The following is a 22639-nucleotide window of genomic DNA, read 5'->3' as shown; positions in this document are numbered from 1 at the left end:
CTCGCTGGATAGGAGCACACAGAAAGCGCTTCTATAGGAAACAATTGTTTCCTCTAGAAGCGTTCACATGCAGGAATTGTAGCAGCGCTAAATACTCGCATGTCACAAAGATAGGACATGCGAGCACTATGCCCACCTCTAGCTCCATGGTGCACGGGAAGATAGGACTGGTCCTGTCATTGCTGTGTGCTTCCCATAGACTCCAATGAGAGTTGGAAAGCACACACCTTGCACCACGGATCATGTGAATGGGCTAATTCAAGTAGCAGAAATTAGCCCATTCACGCGATCTTTAGAGCTGTATAGCCGCTATCCAGCACGAAAACAGTGCTTGTGTGAAAGAGGCCTAATTAGCAGTGTTAGCTTCTTTGACCCATCTCCTATCAATGATGCAAACTGAGTCCAATCTGGGAAAACTATAGTTTTTTTTCTTTGCCCTCTCCACTGCTGCTGCCAGTGATCAAGTGGCTGATGAGGACAGAGAAGAGGTGTTATGAGCTGTAGCGACAGTGGAGACAGCAGTGAAAAAAATGGATAGTGCTCCCAGATGGAAACCAACTCGCATTGTTCACAGGAGCCATGTCCAATGGCCAACATTTGTAATTACAGACAGTGACACTGGTTGTCTCCACTTACATGGAACACCTTGCATATCCAAGCCCCCTTATTTCCTGTCTGTAAACGTTATATAGCACATTCTCTGCTGTAACCTGGATGTTAAACATTCCCCTCCTATTTTTGAGTAACAATTAGAGATGAGCGAGCCTACTTGGCCACGCCCCTTTTTCGCCCGAGCACCGCAATTTTCGAGTACTTCCGTACTCGGGTGAAAAGATTCGGGGGGCGCCGTGGGTGAGTGGGGGTTTGCAGCGGGGAGTGGGGGGGAGAGAGGGCTCCCCCCTGTTCCCCGCTGCTACCCCCCGCGCCACCACGCCTCCCCCCGCCCCCCGGCGCCCCCCGAATCTTTTCACCCGAGTACTGAAGTACTCGAAAATCGCGGTGCTCGAAACGAGTAGATTCGCTCATCTCTAGTAACAATACATCAATTTAAAAAAAGACCTGAATGGAGATGTCCATAGTCTTTAAGCTTCACTTATACGAAACTGGGCAATCAATTTAATGCAGCAGAAAGAAATAGCTGAGTATTGTGAGCCTATCTAGATACTAAGAGCATTCTTCTTGACAACGCCACTGAAATGACTGTAATTGTTATGCAGTAATTTCCTAGCAACTTGACTGTCAGCCGTGAAAGTTCAAAGCTTGATTGGCACTGTACTAACAGTAAAGGAAAATCTAGTTCAATATAAAAAAAAGGTTTGTTGCGCTATATATATATATTACACATACACACATATATATATATATATATATATATATATATATATATAAAAAAGTAAAATTAATAAATATGCTTCTAAAATTAAAATAAGTCACTGACACAAATGAAGTCTATACATTCATCTATTTTTATTATTATCCTTTAGTTTTAGCGCATTCATTAAGATGGAAAATATAAAAACATGTTATGAATAAACTATAGCGTTGCCTTTTCACTTGCAGTATATGCCATATTTGCATAATTGTACACGAGAAATGCGGGCACCACTACATATTAAAGGAGATGTCTCGAGGAAGCAGTGAATTTTTTTTTTTGCCCAGTCCCCCCCATTAAGCACACATTACTAAGCCCCCCTGTAAATGACATTTCTAGCTGGTTCGTACTTACCGTTCCAGCGTTTCAGCAACTTATAAAAGTTTCCCTAAGATGGCCGCCGGCTCTTTTCCCGTCGCTCGCTGCAGCCCGACGTGCGCGCTCCCGAGACGCCGACCGGACCCATCGCAGCCGCCGACCAGTCACCCACCGCCAGGCAGCAGGTAACCGGCGCACCCCCCTCCCCAAACCCCCCCCCCATCACAGCGGCAGCCCCCCCGGCCCAGCGCTAGTTCCCTCGGCGCAGCGACAGCCCCCCCCGGCCCAGCGCTAGTTCCCCCGGCCTAGCGACAGCCCCCCCCTGGCCCAGCGCTAGTTCCCCCGGCCTAGCGACAGCCCCCCCCCCCCGGCCCAGCGCTAGTTCCCCCGGCCTAGCGACAGTCCCCCCCCGGCCCAGCGCTAGTTCCCCCGGCCCAGCGCTAGTTCCCCCCCCGGCCCAGCGCTACTTCCCCCGGCGCAGCGACAGCCCCCCCATCGCAGCGGCAGCCCCCCCCCCGGCCCATCACTTACCAGGACAGCTGGACGGCGGGACAGCTGGGCGGCTTCTCCGGACAGCTTGGCAGCTCTGCACCTTCCTCTAACAGAGGAAGGTACAGAATGGCCGCTCCAGCGCGCTCCCGAGCAGTGACAGCTCGTCTGCGCATGCGCAGAAGAGCTGTAGCGGGGAGCACACTGAAGCGGCTCGTGCTGAATGGAGAAGACCGGACTGCGCAAGCGCGTCTAAAAAAGCAAGCTGCTGGCGAATTTAGACGGAACCATGGAGACGAGGACGCTAGCAACGGAGCAGGTAAGTGAATAACTTCTGTATGGCTCATATTTAATGCACGATGTATATTACATAGTGCATTAATATGGCCATACAGAAGTGTATAACCCCACTTTGTTTCGCGGGACAACCCCTTTAAGTCTGATTTGTTATTAACAGGTTGCAGAATCTACTAACCCTTAGCTAGCAGGCAAATAGTTTGTTTACACTATATTTTTGAGTGGCCATTTATAACTTTACTTCATGTGAAGGATATTTATCCTATTTATTATCTTTTTGTACAATTCTCTGAATACCGCTTTAGGTTCACTTTTTGTATCACAAATCATTAACATAGAAATGAATTTGAATACATTATCATGACTTTTAACTTCTGCATATTGCGAGTGAACTGTCATGAGAGTTAAAAATATCCCCAGCGTGTCTGGTTCATTAACAGTGGCTTAAATGTCATCAGGCGTTGAATTGCTATACAATGGATAGGCCCTTTGAAAAGTCCATTCCTTTCGTTTTATTTTTTCATGACTTAGTTGTGGTTTGAAACTGGGAATTATATTTCCAGAACAATTAGCTGGTTTTAACTTTGCTTTAGAAAATGATAAATGATCCTTTTTAGCTCAGTCAGATTGTAATATGTGCTAGGAATAATCAAACATTTAATTCTGGTTTGTCATCTAAAAGGGCTTGGTTTAAGTAAAAGGCAAGCAAGTGGTTTGACTGCAGTCTAAGGGCTCGCTCACATGGGCGTATTTGTCCCCCCTATTTTTGACATACGTAAAACACAAAGTACACAACAAGTACGCTTGTATATGCATATTTGCTACATATGTTAAATCTCCATAGCAACAAAATAGGACATGCTGCGGTATCAGGTGTGAGTGGCCCAATAGAAATCAATGGGATTTTAGCACCCCATATTGCACATGTTAAAAATACATGTGCAATGAGTGGACAACATATGTCCATGTGTGTAAGCCTTGACAGAGGGGGCCTATTGTTAGCATGGGCGATCAATGTTAATCAGTGTTCACCACATCCAAAACAGCAGTATAGACAGGCTGCAGTGCTCCAGAAATCAATGTGGTTTCTTTTTTGTTTACCCAAACACAGTGGCTCGTTCATATGGAAGGATTTGCCTGGTACTATAGCTCAGTCCCCGGGCTGTCAATGTTTGGCCCACATAAGATATGGTATCCCATCTCAAAATAAATGCGCTAAGCCTTTTTGTTGGGTTAAGTTAAGTAATTCTGCAAAATTTAGCTTGTTGTAAAACTTCAAATTTCAGCAATTTTTCCATTGCTTTCCAAGATACTTTTTTTTTTTAAAAACGCCTGCTGGTCGTCTTTAAAAGTAATATACTCACCCTACACTTAGCTCAGCGGTCCACTACTGAGATTTGTGATTGACTGATGCAGTCTGTGACTTCCCATTCACAGGCTTGCAGCAGCCTGTATACAAAGCAATACATCGGCGGGGTGATTTGGAGGTCTGACTCTGGAAATATGGGGCACCGTAATGGGTAAATATATGTTCATTTATTATTTTTTAGGTTTTTTGTAAAACCCTTTTAACATTAATGGGTTGTCCAGGATTTGAAAAAAGGTCATCAAACTCTTTTTTCTAGTGTAGAACCATTCCTTTAACAAGTAGGAAACAAGCCTCATGACATTATCTTCTACTTCTAAAGCAATCCTCTGCCTTTCACACAGTCAATCACTGCCTCCTGTTATCCACTCTCTGATCTCTTGCCATCACAGACTTGGACCTCTCCTGAATCTCCTCATACATCACCAACGAAAAATTACATGTCTCTCACTCCAACACCAATTCACATTTTTTTCCTTTCTCTGTTGGTGTCCCTCAAAGCTGTGATCTAGAGCCATTCTAGTAGAAAGGGGATGAACTTCGTAGTAGACCTTAAAAAATAGCCAAATTTACCAACTATTAGAGATGAGCGAGCACCAAAATGCTCGGGTGCTTGTTACTCGGGACGAACTTTTCGCGATGCTCGAGGGTTCGTTTCGAGTAACGAACCCCATTGAAGTCAATGGGCGACCCGAGCATTTTTGTATTTCGCCGATGCTCGCTAAGGTTTCCATGTGTGAAAATCTGGGCAATTCAAGAAAGTGATGGGAATGACACAGCAACGGATAGGGCAGGCGAGGGGCTACATGTTGGGCTGCATCTCAAGTTCCCAGGTCCCACTATTAAGCCACAATAGCGGCAAGAGTGCCCCCCCCCCCCTGTCAGCATAAAGATCGTTCTCCTCTGCCATAGCTGTAACAGCTGTGGCAGAGAAGAACGATGTTAGCCCATTGAATTCAATGGAGCCGGCAATACAGCAGGTTCGACTGAAAGCAATGGGCTGCCGGCGATCGCAGGATGAATTGTCGGGAAGGGCTTAAATATATAAGCCCTTCCCTGCAATTCATCCAGAAATGTGTTACAATAAAAATATATACCGTATATAACGGCGTATAAGGCGACGGGGCGTATAAGACGACCCCCCAACTGTCACCTTATACGCCGGGAATACAGCGGAGCAAAGAATAAAAATCATTACTCACTTCTCCTGGCGTTCTGCGGCGCTGCTGCAGGCTGTCGCTCCCTCCTGGTCCCCGGCAGAGCATTGCTTTCTGGACACAGGGCTTGAAATCCCCGCCTCCAGAAAACACACGTGCCTTCAGCCAATCACAGCCAATGACAATGATGTCATTGAATGGCTGTGATTGGCTGAAGGCACGTGTGTTTTCTGGAGGCGGGGATTTCAAGCCCTGTGTCCAGAAAGCAATGCTCTGCCGGGGACCAGGAGGGAGCGACAGCCTGCAGCAGCGCCGCAGAACGCCAGGAGAAGTGAGTAATGATTTTTATTCTTTGCTCCGCTGTATTCCCGGCGTATAAGGTGACAGTTGGGGGGTCGTCTTATACGCCCCGTCGCCTTATACGCCGGTATATATTTTTATTGTAACACATTTCTGGATGAATTGCAGGGAAGGGCTTATATATTTAAGCGCTTCCCGACAATTCATCCCGCGATCGCCGGCAGCCCATTTCTTTCAGTGGAACCTGCTGTATTGCCGGCTCCATTGAATTCAATGGGCAAACATCGTTCTTCTCTGCCACAGCTGTTACAGCTGTGACAGAGAAGAATGATTTGTCTTCTATATGTTCTCAATGGGGTCGGCGCTGCTGCCGCCGGCCCCATTGAGCGCATATAGAGAAGAGAACAGGAATCGCAGATCGCACATAGGTGCGATCTGCGATTTCTATGGCCTAAGAAGGACCGTTGGGGTTCTTGAAGCCTAAAATAACTCCTAACGCTCTCCCTATAGCAGCAGCACCAGCAGCAGCACTTTCCCTGATTTATGTCAGAAGGCATCTGTGGCGAGCCGCGGGAGGGCAGATTTTAATACTCGGGTGACACCTGATCTCCCCAGCCACTCACTGCAGGGGGGTGGTATAGGGCTTGAACGTTGCAGGGGGAAGTTATAATGCCTTCCCTGTCTTTCTATTGGCCAGAAAAGCGCGCAAATTTCTCAGGGAAGGAAATGAAAGTGACTCGAACATCGCGTGGTACTCGTCACGAGTAACGAGCATCTCGAACACCCTAATACTCGAACGAGTATCAAGCTCGGACGAGTATGCCCGCTCATCTCTACCAACTATCTAAAGAACTTAACAACAGTATTGCTTAATCTAGCCTTTAGGCTTATCCACTGTTCAAACCTACCAATAAAGATGCATAATTGTAGAAATAACACTTAAGTTCATATTTTCATAGTATGGTAATGGTAAAAATGTAAGTTATTGTAGTGTAGTGAATGTAGATACAACATTTATTTGCAGTACATTACATTATACTTTTCAACATTAGCAGAACAAAAGCATATTTTTCTAAATTATGACAATGGCATTCATATCAGTCACTCCGATGCTTATAAGGTATAAATGACTATACTGTAATAGATGACATGAAGGATAGAGTCCTAAGTGTACATTAGTAATTCAAGGTAGTGTTAAATTTAGGTTTACCAGATTATTTCTTAAACAACTGATCACATATACTAAATGTTTATGCACATAAATGACCTTTCGCTATGGAAATACTTTTTTTTTTACTATAGGTAAAAAAACAATTTTTATAGTGTTTCCTAAATGCACAGATAGAACATTTTATATCTATGGGGACCAACTTCCAGCCCTGGGAGACAGATTTCTATATATAAAATTTAAAGCAGAGAAAATATAGTTTTTCAACATTCAACAGTTGAAAACAGCATAAAATATAGAGTGAGGGCGCCCACCCACTGGCGTTTTTTTTCCCTGCGAAATTCGCAGCATTTTTTTCTCTGCAGGGGTCTATGGGACTTGTAATGTTAAAATCACGATCGCGCAAAATCGCGATTTCGCGGTAAATTGCGATTTTGCGCGATCGCGATTTTAACATTACAAGTCCCATAGACCCCTGCAGAGAAAAAAATGCTGCGAATTTCGCAGGGAAAAAAAACGCCAGTGGGTGGGCGCCCTAAACCTGAATATAGTTTTGGCTACCACTGAACAATGCATTGTGGGAATTCAGATGAGAGTTACATAAATAAAGCTTTGTTGCATGGTCATAATTACCAAAGTGGGTGCTTAGGGGGCCAATCAAGAATGGTCTCTTGCCCTAGTGATGGGGATGGAAATTTAAACTGGATCTCCCTCTCAACAAGCTTAGGTCAATGAAGTTGTCCCAATGATCATAGTTGTGGCCAGGGGTGCCTCTAGCTTTTCTGCAGCCTGAGACAGATAGCAAAATGGCACCCCCTCAACACCCCAAAACTATGTTATGCTATATATATTCAGAGCCTTGCCTATCCATTTCTTCTCACCCTTTAAATGGGATTTTGCGTACGCAGGGACCTGAAGGATTGAACTCCTATTTGTACATTTATGTATTCAGATCTAAATTCTCAAATTTGCAGCTGAAGATAGAAGATAAATTAAGAGCCTTTATGACCTCCCTTATGAATGAAGACTGGTCTAATGCTATGGAATTACATTTATCCAGTGGCAAATAATAAACTACTCAACTTAACATTTTACAACGCTACTACCATTCGTGTAGGAGTCCTGTGCTTCATCAATTACATCAAGGCCTTTAATGGCGTCAACCTTGACAAGCTATGGCATGCCCTACAAGAGCTTGGTGTATCGGCACATCTGGTCAAGCTGATAAAATCACTTTATACAAATCAAGGACCCACTGTGAGAACACAATATGGGGACACAAATTGGTTTGTGAAAAGTAGGGATATCGGCATAGCAACTAAACACAGGATTGTGCAAACCATCATTTTCCCCATATTTATTTATGGATGTGAAAGCTGGACTGTGAAAAAAGCTGATAGGAGGATTGACACATTCGAGCTGTGGTGCTGGCGAAAGTTGCTGCAAATACCCTGGACAGTGAAAGTAACAAACAGAGAAGTCTTAAATCATATAAGACCCAATATATCACTAGAGGGCAAGATGACCAGACTCAGACTCATGGATTTTAGCCATGTTATACAAAGTTGCTAGAAAAATCTATAATGCTTGGACACATCAGTGGCAAAAGAAGACCTGGCTGTCAAAGGACACAATGGCTGATACTGTCAGAGCTGATACTGGCATGGATATCAGACAACTGAAAGAAGCAGTGCAAAACTGAAAAACATGGAGGAAGCTCACCTTTAGGGTCACCGAGGGTCGTTAAAGAATAAACAGCTAAGAACAACAACTACCTTACTCTACTAGACTATATTGTATGGGAAGACTTCCCACCTCTCAACGCCATAGGTGTTTAACACCTGATGCTAACTTTTTTTTACTTAATGTGGAACTGCAATAGGAATTAGACTTTATGGTCTGAAATGACAGACTTATTTAGCCAATTGGTTGGACTCCATGTTCCGAAATATCTAGAAGTTTGTCTGTTGGGTCTTTTCAATATTGAAGAGTGGCAAAGTCATATATGAATCTTACTTTTTATAGCCTGTATACTAATAGCCATGAAATGGATGGTTTCAGCGACCCCCAATTGTGGCTCAATGGCATAACATGATTAATACAAATATTTCTAATGAAAAAGTTGTTTATGAAAACAGAAAATGTCCAGAAAAATTCCACAAGGTATGGGATATTTGGTACAATTCCTCAAATACTGTCTTTACACAAAATGCCCTTCATTACTTAATAGATCAAGTAGCAATCTTGGGATATTGACAGGAAATATAACCTGACCTATGTGCAAACTTACGAGTATTTCTGACAAATCAATATTTAGATTTTAATGTGCTATTTTCCCTATGTTAAACATGTTCTCTAGACCTTTGATTTACCTCTTTTCCTCTTTCTTTCCCTCCAGGGATTTATTGGTATTTACATCAGAATTTTCTATATTTATGTACTTCTGTAATAATAGTAGCCACAATGCCCCTTTGTAGTAGTAATAATAGCCACAATGTCCACCATACTACAAAAAATAAAGTCACTCACATCTCCTATGTCCTATGGAACCTTCCATCCACCACTGGGTCTCTTCTGCCCGATGTCCTGTGGAATAATGTAGACCATGCAATGACATCAGTGTGCTGCTGCGTCACAAAGAAGGCGTTAGATGGCAGTGCAGGCAGCCCAGTGTGGCTTCTGGCACTGCCACTACAGCTGTTAACTGTATCTCCATCTTAAAGACACAGATAAAATTAGCTTCACACATTGCCATAGAGGATAAGTGGGCTGCACTGGTGGCCTGCTGAGCCAAAATAGCTGCAGCTATATTTAACAAATTTAGTAGGGAAGGGCGCCCCTGTTTGTGGTGGTGAAACAATTATCATACATTGCAATCGTGAGTGGTCAGGAAAGGGGTGTGAACATAGCATATTAGCGAGAAACCACCATTTCCAAGGCAACCAATGGCATAATAAAAGTAGCTATGTAGAACAATAGAGGAAGGCCTCCTGCAGAAGGTCGGGTCAGATCCTGCTGAGAAAATTCTTGCAGCGGGATGCGAGCCGTGCCCCTGCAGTGACCACCGCGGCTCACTTCCTCCCGGCGTCTTCTCCGCTCTTCTATGTGCTGTCTGCCGCCCAGCCAGCACATGCGCAAAGCCGGCGCGTCAACAGGGACGTTTCTGTGCTGGCCTCTGTAAGGCCTACACAGAAATGGGACATACCGCAATTTGTTAACTGTGCGAGTTTTCACGCTGTCAAATCGCGGCAGTCTGCATAGGATTGCATTATCTGAAGCAATCCTATGGCAGCAGACACAGGCGGAAATTTGGAATTTCCTCCCGTGTGTAGGAGGCCAAAAAGACATGAAATATAATTGTATAAAAACAATAAGGTAAAGTACTTGCAATCCTGCTTGACCTTTTTTATACACTTTATGTGTTAAATATTGGTGAATATAAAATGGAATATTTTATGCAATCTTCCCTTCAGTATAGTAAATGATGTGGTTTATAATCATATCCGTTTTGATCTATGAATACAAATGTTTTTTCTAATAGATTATCTCTTGAATGAACAAAATTTTACTGACTCATATTTTATATTCCAATATAAATGTGCTAAAGGTATCTCTTCTATGTGACTAACAGTCTCTTCTTTTGTTCTACAGCTTTTAATGCTACCTAATTCCACCACTGAAGTCCCTGTTCAGTTCTACCCATCATCCCTTGGGAAAGGAAGTCATACAGCATCCATAACGTTTAAAAACCCACTGGTAGGTTCTTGAAGACAGATGCCCTTTATAGTATGCTTTACTCATACATTCTTCCTCTTTACAAAATGTGATTGTTCTCAGCAAGTGAAAGCAAGTAATCTTGTAGATGTGGTACCTTTTAATGGCTAACAAAAATACATGATGTTATAGCGAGCTTTCGAAACTACGCAGGGTTCTTCCTCAGGATTATGGAGTAGATCTGAAGAAACATGCATTTAAACATACACATGAACAGGCACAGACATGGTGTGATTATTTTGCACATAAATCAATGCCATAACAGGATGAAAAAGCACAGACATGAAGTCATTAATTTGCACTTTAAATAATGCCAGTACAAGATGGGTAGAGGAGTAAATATGTAAATAGTCCGCTAATAAGGGATGTGAAGGTTTTATGGTCTCTGAACTTGTGTTAGGGGGTCACCAGGGCTGTGTGTTATCTTTGCTACAGACTTTTCATATGCTCCACTAGTGTAGATAGCCCCCTCCAATATTCATTCCGTTCTGAAAAGTGTCAAAGGCAGTAATAAATTTGTATTCCCAAATTCTTCTGACATAGAGATTTGCAATTGCTTTTTAATATGGTAACTTGCATTTGCTCTATGTTGTGTCCGTGACCAGAGAAATGTTCAGCCACAGGTAATTCTGTCTTTCTCTCACAAGTTCAGAGACCATAAAACCTTCACATCCCTTATTAGCGGACTATTTACATATTTACTTCTCTACCCATCTTGTACTGGCATTATTTTAAGTGCAAATCAATCTACTCTATTAGCCTGAGGGAAAACCCTGCTTCGGTTCGAGAGCTCACTATAACATCATGTATTTTTTTAGCCATTAAAAGGGATCATATCTACAAGATTACTTGGTTTCTCTTGCTGAGAACAATCACACTTTGCTCTACTGGCTAACACGATCCTAAACTTTTTTTGTTTCCTCTTTACAAGTCAATAGTCAAACCACACATGGATTATTGTATACAGTTTTGGGCTCCGGTACTCAAGAAGGACATATTAGAGCTTGAGCAAGTGCAAAGGCGGACAACTAAAGTAATTAACGGAATGGGTGGATTACAATACCCAGAGAGGTTATCAAAATTGGGATTATTTAGTTTACAAAAAAGACGATTAAATATATCAGGGGACAATATAGTGATCTCCCATGATCTATTTATACCCAGGACAATGACAGTAACAAGAGGGCATCCTCTATGTCTAGAGGAAAGAAGGTTTCAAAGCCAACATAGAAGGGGGTTCTTTACTGTAAAAGCAGTGAGACTATGAAACTCTCTGCCAGAGAATGTGGTGATTGTAAATTCGATAAAAGAGTTCACCAGGGGCCTTAACGCCTTTTTTGAGCGATACAATATTATATGTTATTATCATTAATAACTTCAGAAAGGTCAGTGATTCAGGGATTATTCCGATTGCTAGTCTTTTTTCGGCCTTCGATACTATGTTAGTATGTTACACATACAATTATGCATTACAGAGTAGGGTAAGATTGTTATTGCTGACATCCAGTAATAGTGGTGAGGTAAAGATGAATTGGTAAGTGATATCATTAATAGTCAATAGACATAAACAATCAGGTCACCATAAATCATATTACATCAAGTCTTTAATCCATTACATTTAGTGATAGAACCATTAATTACCTGGATGAGGACCTGTCAACTTGTTTTTTCTCAATATTCAGGCCCTAATTATACCACATATATTGCCAGATTTAAGTCATCATTTATGTTCTGTGGGTAAATAAAGTAATAATGCACATTTGAAACTATGTATAACTATTTTATACATGAAAATGGAACACTTAACTTCTCATCAGTGTTGTTTTGCACAGTACCATTAGATGTAGCATTATGATACATCCATAAACTTGCAAGCTGATGTAAAATAGGAACAGTTTGTAATACTTGATGGTATGAAGTGGTTCTCAAAGTTCTGAATCTATTTACATGCTCAAATCAGGCGAACATCCCAGCTGGTGGCAGAAAACACTCTGTCTTTACATTACCATAGATAGGAACATGCAGAAATACTGGCATATGTTTCTTTGCAAAGCAGAACTTGAGTGTTTTGTAGGGCAGGTGACTTCACATTAATAAGGGATGAGGCACTTGGCTACAGTAATACCTTTAATCACAAAGTCAAAAAGGAGCTCAGGGACTATACAAGCTCTCCCCTTATTGCTGTATTTATTGAGTACATCTATGATATATAACTTTTTAATGCATGTAAATAGAAGAGGATAATAAAAAGCCATATGCTAAGCAATTTACATAGAAATTTATTGTAACCTAGTAGCAGTCAAGCTTTCCAGCAAAATAGCAGGTTCAGAGACTTTGGTGAAGATGGTTTAAATCAATGTCCCAAAGACAAAAAGTATTTGAAAATATATTGTTTAGAGTAAAAGGATAGAAAATCCATCATCTTGTAATATATGAAGCCAAATACACAGTGCTTTTGAAGAAAAAAAATTGTAGTGATATGTTATACAGAGTTGGAAATGAAAAGCGGCCCTGGCTGACAAATGACAACAGCCCTCACATGTATTTACTAACTACATACCATTGCTGTGTGCAAGCATATATACACATTTAGGGCTACAACAGACGGGCACATCGCAAATACGCTCGCCGCTAAGGGGTATATTAGTGCATAAACCAATCAAAATTCTTTTTTTCCCTTTAACTTCCAACGTTATTGTGCGTGGCTAAAAGAAAAAACAGAAAGATAGGACTTGCCCTGCAGGGCAAGTCCTATCTGTTCTCACGTATAGCATTAACGCATAAGAATCCTGCTAGTCAAAATGAAACCATTGAAACCAATGGTTTTGTTTTGTCATGTTTTGGGGCCGTGTTTTTCACGTTCGCCTGTTTAAGCCCTTAAGCTGTATTTAAAGGGGCAAGCTTGATATCGCACTTGTAAATATGCGATTTTTCCTGTCAGTGCATTTTGCGACAAAAAAACCCATTGCGGTACATGTGATTCTCACAAGCATGTTTCACGTACATGAAAATCGCATGTTATTTCAAGAGGAAAGATAAAAATAACATAGCAGTTGCATGTAGGTTGAGAAAACCTCTTTAAAGGGCCACTCAATTGAAAATCTTTTTATTCATTTTGTAACTAGTCCTCAGCATTTATACATCGGCTAGTATTACATTGTTTAGTTATTCCTTTCTATCTGAAACTACCTGAAGTCCTTCTCCTCAAGTGAGTCGTGTGATCTCATTTCTGACAACCTGATATTTACTTGGCTTTATTTGCCTCTCAAAAAGTCAATTTTTCATTCAGCATAATTGCTGTGCGATGGATCGTACCACACAAGCCCTTTAGAGGGGGGACACATTAACTCTTATCAGACTTACTGATAATGATTATCCTTCTGACTGTATAATTATGGTCTCTAGCTTACTTAGGTGAATATAGAATACAGATGGTAATGGCAATGTCCTCCCTGCAGACAGAGATGGTATAATCTCTAGCTTGTCATGAGATGGTGTGCTAATTCTTCATGGGATTAACCCTTTCCAATCCACTGTCTGACGTCTGAAGACATTCTGTTTGAAGCCTGTACAGCTCCGATGTCGGAAGACATCCGGAAGGGTATTCTTACTGTATATTACTGGCCCCTCTGTTATTGGGGGCCTCTCCAGCATGCCCCATACAGCAGTACTGGCTCTAGCCAGCAGATGGTGCCATTGTATAATGGCAGAAAGAGAAAGCCCCCTAGGAATCCCTGAATCCAAAATTGGATTGCAAAGGGTTAATAGCACATAATAGTAAATAAGAAAGCAGTGAGAAATGGCAGCAACAAGATGGTGCCTTATAAGTGTTAGACAGGAGGCTGCATTGCATGAAAGGGACTGTAATATAACATAGGAAACGTCCAGAGTGTGACAGTCAATCAGGTGAGGGGGTTCAGGAATGGAAGAATGTGTTTTGCCCAGAGTGGCCCTTTAAGAGTGTTAACCCTTTCCAATCCACTGTCTGACGTCTGAAGACACTATGATTTAAGGCTGTATAGCTCCGATGTTCGAAAACATCCGTTGGGGTTCTCTTACTGTATATTGCCAGCCTATCTGCTGTCACAGCCTATCCAACATGTCACCTGATGCAGTACTGGCTTTAGCCAGCATATAGCGCCATTGTATAACACCAAAAAAAGAGTAAGTCCCCTAGGAAAACCAGGATACAAATTGGATTGGAAAGGGTTAACGATCACACACTTACTACACAGACAGTACACATGTAGTACACAGCTCCTGGTACAATGGTGCACAGTCTATAATCCTGCATACTGTATATACACTGCTCTGTGTTTGAAATAGCTCACTGTACAGCATACAGATTGGAGATGGAATGATCTATATATGCCTATGTTTATTTCCTTGGAGACAGCACTTTTTATCTTTTTTATAGAATAAAAATGAAAGTGCTGTATATCCTGGTTAAAAAAAGTTTAGTTTGTGTGTGTGCTTTTAACTAGGATAAATGGGTTTAAACTGCTCAATCTTCCAGATGATTATCCAAGGTTGTCTCAGTTATCCTTGCCTTTATAACCTTTTTCATTATCTGGTGCTAACCTTTTCCGTCTGGGTCTTGCCATTAACTTTTACATCTTTATGTGTTTTATCCATCGCAAAGTAAAGTCCACGACATTGAAACTGACCTACTCTGTCTCGCCTATTACACGCACATTGACAGCACAACAAATGTTATGTCCGTGCTTAAGAGCTGATGTAAGAATATTCTTAACAATGGCACAAAAATGATTTCTCTCTTTATTTTCTTTACTCTTTGTAGCTTCTGAAGCAACTTTTAACCTTAGTGGGAAATGGCATTGATTTTCCTCCCTTGATTTCACTGATTAAATGTATCTGAACTGACAGTTCTAGCAATTTAAGCCATCTCATAGCTGGGTAGCTGACTAATCTAAAATCAACTAATGATAGTGCTTCTAGGGTAAGCTTTAACTGTTTCTGATTGTGCCTGTTTGCTGAATTGAAAGAAACTGCTCCGAGTTATTATCTGCTTCATTTGTTTCTGGTTTAAACTGCATGAAAAGTCCTTCACAATAAAGATCTGGGATTCTCTCACTGTTTTTCACTCACATAACATTCCTAACTAAAATACATTGTGACAGCAAATACGAGACTATGGATGTAAAACATATATTTTTATTATATGCCATATCAACATTGCTTTCTGATATTACTAGCAGCTCGCTGCTGGTGATTTAATGTGTAGTATAGAGACCACGTTACAAGTCACAAACACAAAGTTTCCAGCTCTTCTGGATTTTAAATGTATAAGTGACTATACATATCAAACAGTGTTTTATATTATATAGCTGTACGATTTGAGCATAATTTTATTAATTTGGATTTTTTAAAGGGGTATTCTGGGCTTTTTTCAACTGATGACCTATTTTCTAAATAGTTCACCCCTCACGTTTTCCGTTCATTAACTGATCATTTGCCCCTGATAGGGTGTGTTGCTGGAATCCGTTGTTCTACATTGGTTTCCAGCCATGCAGATCCACAGGTGGGGGTTGATTGGTCTGGGTGGGTGTGGATTTCTCACCAGTCTGCTGCTCATTTATACCAACTCCTCTGCTAGAGGCTGCTAGGCTTTCCTCTGTTTGTTCAGTGTAAATAGTGTCATGTCCCTGCGTGTCTGTGCAGGGTGCCGGACATGAGGTGCAGACAGTCATGTTCAGGGTGCATGGTGTTTCATGTTGTATGCAAATCCCTGGTGTGTTGGTGTGAGCTACGTTCAGTCCTGCTGTGTTTTATTTGTCATCTAGGTCTAGGTAGGTACCTAGGTCCCAGCACAGGGCCGTCCCTGTCAGGACGATCACCCCTCATGCAGGCAGGTTTCATGTGGAAGTTGTCTTGTGAGAGTAGAGACCCACGAGACAACGAGGACCCTTGAAGTGGGCTTGCGGGCTTAAGTATCTTGGTCAAAATCCCAATCAATACCTTGCATTGTATCTATTTTCATCTGTTAATGTGTGTGGGTATGCTTAGTCCTGTTTTGGGCATTTGTCAGTCAGTCTGCTATGTCTGTCCATGAGCTATGTCCGCTGTTTCCGAGTTACGCCGGAGTTTCTCCAGTTCGTGAGCATGAATGATGTAACAGCCCCACTGTCAGTGCAGTGTGCCGGACATCATCATCAGTCAGTGCAGGAAGTGGGAGTGCTGGATTCACTCCCATTGAAATCATTACACTCTCTGCTCCTGTTACTGACAGGACCTATATCTGTAACAAGTAGCAGGAAGTGGAATAGAAACAAATCACTCCCATTGATTCCAATGTGAGTTTAGCTCCCACTTCCTCTCCTGTCCACTGATGACTACGTCCGGCCAGCTGCACTGGATAGTAGGACGGATGATCAGTTAATGGACAAAGAGCTCAAAATACCCATTTGAAGACATGTTTAGCTTTTAGCATCTCACACAGTTCTCAGCCCTGAAGGCAGCAGAAATTAGCATGGTAAATAAATACTAAAGTCTATTTACAGTGCACTTTCTGTCATTTTCTAATAACATATGGAATACATTTAAACATGTTAAGAACATGAAAAAATTAAGGAAACAAGGAAAACAAGATCGACGACTCAAAAGAAAAAAGACAAAGGAGATAACAATCAAGGGTTGTCATATTTTGTGCCTAGAAGAATATCAAGTTTCCTCAGAATACATTGGGGAAATATTCCGTCATTTATCCTGGTGTGATCTGATCTCCTCCTTAGTACAAAATATAGGTCTTCCACAAGGCAGTTAGCCTAAAGATTATGAGGTTACACGACAGAAGGAAGTACTCATTTTGAATGCGAGGCAGTCACGTGTAAACCAGTCACCTGACTGTGCTCTGTAGTGTAGACTATGGAATGTGAGAAAGATGAAGGTAAGGTCATGTCATATTTGTGGGTTATTGAGATAGTATAACTGAATGTGTGGGAATGGCTTTAAGATTACATTTTTCATTACCAGTTGTGATGCAGATGAAATACAGTTGATATAAACATATCTAAGAAGTGTAAATATTAGAATTTGGTCTGATTTTTCTAAGATAGTACATTCAAAATTGCAACATGAAAGAAGTCTCAGAGACACCAATTGTAGCATCAAACAGTGATTTTAATGTGACACTGTTGAAACCCTGGTCGCAGGTGGTGGTGCGGCACAGGCACAGGATCACGCGGTGATGACAGATGGAGGCAGAGGTGGCACGTTTTTTTTCTATAAAAATCTTTTTTTCTGAACAGTTAATAAGCATATTAAACAGTTTACGCTCCATAGAAGGTCTTGTGTATTTTTAAAGTTATATATTAAACTGGTAGCATTAACTCTCTCACTTCAAGAGAATACTACTAAAACAACAGTACTTCTTATCACTTGGCGTCTCTCTACAACAGATATATCAGTTCCTCACATGGTATTTTCAGCACTTCTTTACAACTATGAGCATCTTTTATCTCTTATATGCAGTGTAGCAGCTACACACATCATCTCTGTGGCCATAGGCCTATCATCACATGCCCCAATAGAGCAGCATTCCTTAACTACTGAATGCATCACACATCTTAGACATTATGCAAATCTCCAGAGGTCATCACATCATCAACTGGTGGTTTTGCTCCCGCGTTACAATACTTGATTGCCATTACACCTCATTATTATTACACTCTATTGCATCACATCAGATACCTGCATGATATTTATGCATAATATCACACTTAATATAACATTTCCCCGCTTAACCTTAACCCTCACAAGGTCTTGCAGTCTAGCTCATTCAGTTATGGTGCCATTGTTTAAACTGTTATGCTGGCATCTCACTACAGTCCCATGCGTCCATTCTCCCCCATCCTGACCAGGAATTTTAGCTCATACAGTACTGGGGGGTCCCAGTCCACTTACGCTCAAACAAAATCTTTTTGCCGCTTTGCTCTCTTGCTGCCTCATCCATGGTGAATTTTCTGCACTACTGCTGTGGTATTCAGCAATGCGGGGAGGGAGTCTTTCTCTCCTACCAAACACTGTAGGGTGCTTTACCCCAGGAATTCGTCCCATCACCCATCTTTGGCCCTCCTGGAGTTCAGGGCCCTTTCTGCTTTAGCTCTGGTCTGTGGCTGCTCCGTAAGGCATGGAGATACAGCAGGATCTATTGTCCTCAAAATGGCTGAGCAAGACTCCCACAGCCCTGCTTGCTCCTCTACTCAGCCATCGGAGCTGTAATGCAGCCCCTTCTCTACATATATATATAAAGCAGTCGGCTATTGCTCCTGCGCTTGTTACTTTCCCCTATCTGTGGACGTTCCTCTTACTAGTAGGGGTGGAACCAGCGCTCAGCCTCACGTGAGGTTTCAGAAATATGACACCTAAAGTGCCTAATAACCCCTGCGTCCTGCAGCACTCGCTTCTTCATCCCCAGCCATAGTCTCCAACTGGTGGAGGGGGACTCTGTACTCTGGGTTGGAGTCCCTGCACTTGAGGGCGGGGCTAAGTGGAGTGTTCATTGGCCGCTCTGATACAGCAGCAGTGTTGCTGCCATGTGTAAGGGAGAGAACAGGACTCTGAAAAGAGTCAGATTTTCGTGCCCAGAACCAACGTCAGAGGGGTACACTAGGAACCAGGGAGCAAATGAGTATAACAAATACATCACCAGTCTCCCCTAACAGTGCCGTAACTTAGTTTATGGTCCTATAGGGATGTGACACATTCCCTTTAATGACCATGCAATTTTCATAGTTTTTTTCATTATTGCCCACAAGAGTCATAATTTTTAATTTTTTTAATCAACACAGCAGTATGAGGGCTTGTTTTTTGAGAAGTGAGTTGTATATTTTAATGGCATCACTTTGGGGTACATCTAATATATTGTATAACTTTTATTAATTTTTTTTGAGAGGATCAAAAAAATGCAATTCCACTATAGTTTTTTGGGTTTTGTTTTCATGATATTCACCAAGCAGAAAAAATAATATTATAACTTTATTCTCTGGATCATCTCTATTATGATGCTTCTATGTTCATATAGTTTTTTTTATGTGTTACCAGTTTTGCACACTAAAAACAGTTAAAAAAATAATTTCAATGTCAAGACCCATGGCATTTTTATTTTCTCATTGAAAGACCTGTATAAGGACTTTGCAAGACAACCTGGTTTGGTACCATTATGAGGTACAGATGACTTTTTGATTGTTTTTTATTTTGTTTTTTGGAAGGCAGGATTAGCAAAGAACGGCAGACTTGACTTTTTTTTTAGCATTTTTACCACGTCACTATGCAGTATAAATAATATGTCAACTTTATTTGGGTAAATATGATTGCAGCAATATCAATGTTAAATAGTTTTTAAGGTATTTTTTACTGGTTCGGCACAATGCAAATCTTTTTTTTTTTAAGGAAAAAAATGAATTTGCATTCCAAGATTCCTAGCATTTATATTTTTTCGCTACCAGAGCTGTGTGAGGTGTTGTTTCCTTGCGGGAAGAATTATAATTTTTATTGCTACCACTTGGCAATGCATGGACTTTTTATTATGTTTTTTGGGAGTAATTCAGCTGGAAAAGTAACTATTCTGCCTATGTTTTTGTCACCATAGGGAAAAAAAGTATTTTTAGTGTTTTTGTGCAAATAATAGTAAAATAAAAAAAAATTCTATGTTTGAAATGACAATAATCTTGTTGACCAAGCAGCATTATCATGTTATTTATACTGCTCTGTGAACACTGTAAATACAAAACTCAAAAACAGGGGGACAAATTCTGTTCTCACCCAAACAATATGAGTTATATAATACCGCATATGTTATATGTACCCCGTAATGGTATCATAAAAAAAATTCTGACTTGTTCCACACGAAACAAACCTTCAGACAGCTATGTGGTCGAAAATTGAGGACAATGGTCTGGCGCCACCCCTGAATTGTTTTTCATGGAAGCGCTTTACATATAAGCCCTTCCCTGAAAAACAAGAATTTAAATGTAAAAAAAAAATACTTACCTTTCCGCCGCTGCCGTGTCCACCGTAAGGATGAAGAACACATCTGCTGCATCAGCCAATCACAATCGCTCTTTCAGCACTACAAAGAGCAGCACTATAGAGCCGGGGACAGTGCAGAGAAGATGCGGCAGGTGTGTTCTTCATCCCCGCAGAGGACACGGCAGCGGCGGACAGGTAAGTTTTTTAGTTTTTTTTTACACTAAAATTCTTGTTTTTCAGGGAAGGGCTTATATGTAAAGCACTTCCATGAAAAACAATTCAGGGGTGCCGGCTGACCATTGTCTTCAATGGAGCCGCCGGCAGCAGCCGTGGCTCCATTAAAAACAATGTGTGCATTCACTATGGTGCACACATATCCTATCTTTGCAGGCACACGGCTGTAAAAAAACAGACATGTGAACACACCATAGGGAATGCTTTGGGCCTAATAGATGCATGTTTTTGTGAGCGCATATGCACGCACAAAAATATGCTCGTGTGAAGCTACCCTAAGTAATGGTAATTTTTTACTTTTACCATTTCCTGCTTCTAGGAAATCCATGACAACCCCTTTAAGTATACCTAATTATACAATTATTTTTGGCTGATATATTTAATAACATCTTTACAATATAGGACTAACTATAGTAAAAACACATAGCAAAAACAGTTTAGACAACATTTATTAACAAGCCTTATAACATCATAGCTTTAGATGCTGTTTTTCATGCAGCTGCTCCTAAATCTTCAATTACATAGATGGCACCATTAGGGAGTTGTGAACACAGTAAACATGATGTGATCAACAAGCATACCAGGAGTACCCATAAGCAGCTGGCACATCTACAAAGATTGCTGAAACATGTGCTGATCCGCAGCACCTGATCCTTAATGAAATTGGCAAAGGATCTCTTTGGAAATATGATTAGTTCACTAGAGATTTAGCTATTCATGTACTTTTTATAACTGGACAATGAAGAGTTGAACAAAAGCAAAAAAAAAAAAATCTAAATAGAACTTATTAAATTATTGTTGTATATGTATTATATATGTGAAAATTCTGTTTTCACTCTAATTTAAACTAAAGGTCCGCATTTGCAATTTAATAAGCAAATGTAAAAATCTAGCATATGTTTCATTATATTTTTTTGTTTTCAATGCTGTATGCCTCTCTATGGAATAGCATACTATACTACAATATGCCATACTGCAAAAAAAGGAATGCCAATATATTCAAACCTAGCATATGCCAAAAGATCATTCTTTTAGCAAATGCCAGGTAAATGGGTCCCTATGCATACGTTTGGCTTTTGAATTGGGACCTTCATCAGAGGTGTTCAAGCATTCTACTGGGATCTGTTGTACTACATGGTTTCCAGCAGCATGGCTCCACAGGTGGGGGTTCATTGTGCTGGCTGGCTGTGGATTGCTTCAGCCAGCCAATCCCCCAGGTCTACTACTCATATATACCAGCTTCTCTGCTAGTGGCTGCTGGTCCTTCCTTTGTTCAGTATGCTCAGTGTCTTGTTCCTGCATGTCTGTACAGTTTGCCTTTTGTGTAGTGTGAACTGTGTCCAGCTGTGGGTCCTTCATTATCTAGGATGCAGGCAGGTCCCTAGGTTCCAGCACCGGGTCATCCCTGTTGTGAAGATTGCACCTCATGCAGGAAGGTTCCCTGGGAGTTAGTTGTCTTCTTAGTGTAGGAACCTGCTAGATGATGAGGACCCATGAAGTGGGCTCGTGTGCTTAAGTATCTTGGCCTAAATATGAACGAATACCTTGTACATCCTACAGTTATTCCATCTGGCTATGTGTGCAGGTATGTAGGTGAGTGTTTTGCGTGCTTGTCAGTCGTTGGTTTATGTCTGTCCATGAGTATGAAGTCGTTTCACAGTTCCATTTCAGTTCGCTATTTCATGGTTGTGAAAGACGTAACAAGAGGCTTATTCTTATGTGTTTTTAGTAGTGTGAATGCAACATTTCTGGTTTTATGGAAATATACTGTACTGTAGCTTGTTTGCTTTATGGATAATAATGTTTTAGAGCTTTCTAATGTACTTTGTGTTTCAACTCCTCACCATTTTAAAAGGGCCATTCCAATAATTTGTTTTTCATTCACTATGTAGCTAGCCCCCCAGTATATATAAGTCTACCAGTATTGCCTTGATTAGTTATTACTTTTTAGCTAAAACCTCTGACCTCCTTCTCCTCAGGTGGTCATGTGATCTGAGTTCTAGCCATCTTAGATTTACTTGGGTTTAAATATTTTCAAGTTAGTTAATTTTGCAGTCACCATGTAATGATATTACATGCAGCCTACCACTGAAACTCTTCAGATGGACACACACACATTCTTATCACAGTTACTTATGATGATCACACAACTCCTGTCACACAGTTATAGTGAA

General features: G+C 41.1%; 2 protein-coding genes across 2 annotated transcripts in view; one reads left to right on the top strand and one right to left on the bottom strand.

Annotated features, from left to right (window-relative positions):
* CFAP47 (cilia and flagella associated protein 47) overlaps nt 1-22639 on the top strand; it is a 508792-nt gene that overhangs the window by 360555 nt on the left and 125598 nt on the right. The window contains exon 56 of the mRNA XM_066577980.1: nt 10119-10223. Coding sequence (XP_066434077.1) covers nt 10119-10223 — 105 coding nt within the window. The remainder of the gene's footprint in view (nt 1-10118; nt 10224-22639) is intronic.
* AMELX (amelogenin X-linked) overlaps nt 1-22639 on the bottom strand; it is a 677225-nt gene that overhangs the window by 536841 nt on the left and 117745 nt on the right. The window lies entirely within an intron of this gene.

The sequence above is a fragment of the Eleutherodactylus coqui genome, chromosome 1 (assembly GCF_035609145.1).
Source record: "Eleutherodactylus coqui strain aEleCoq1 chromosome 1, aEleCoq1.hap1, whole genome shotgun sequence".
Taxonomy (NCBI): domain Eukaryota; kingdom Metazoa; phylum Chordata; class Amphibia; order Anura; family Eleutherodactylidae; genus Eleutherodactylus; species Eleutherodactylus coqui.
The sequence above is the reverse complement of the archived record's forward strand: the minus strand, read 5'-3'. Positions and strand labels throughout refer to the sequence as shown.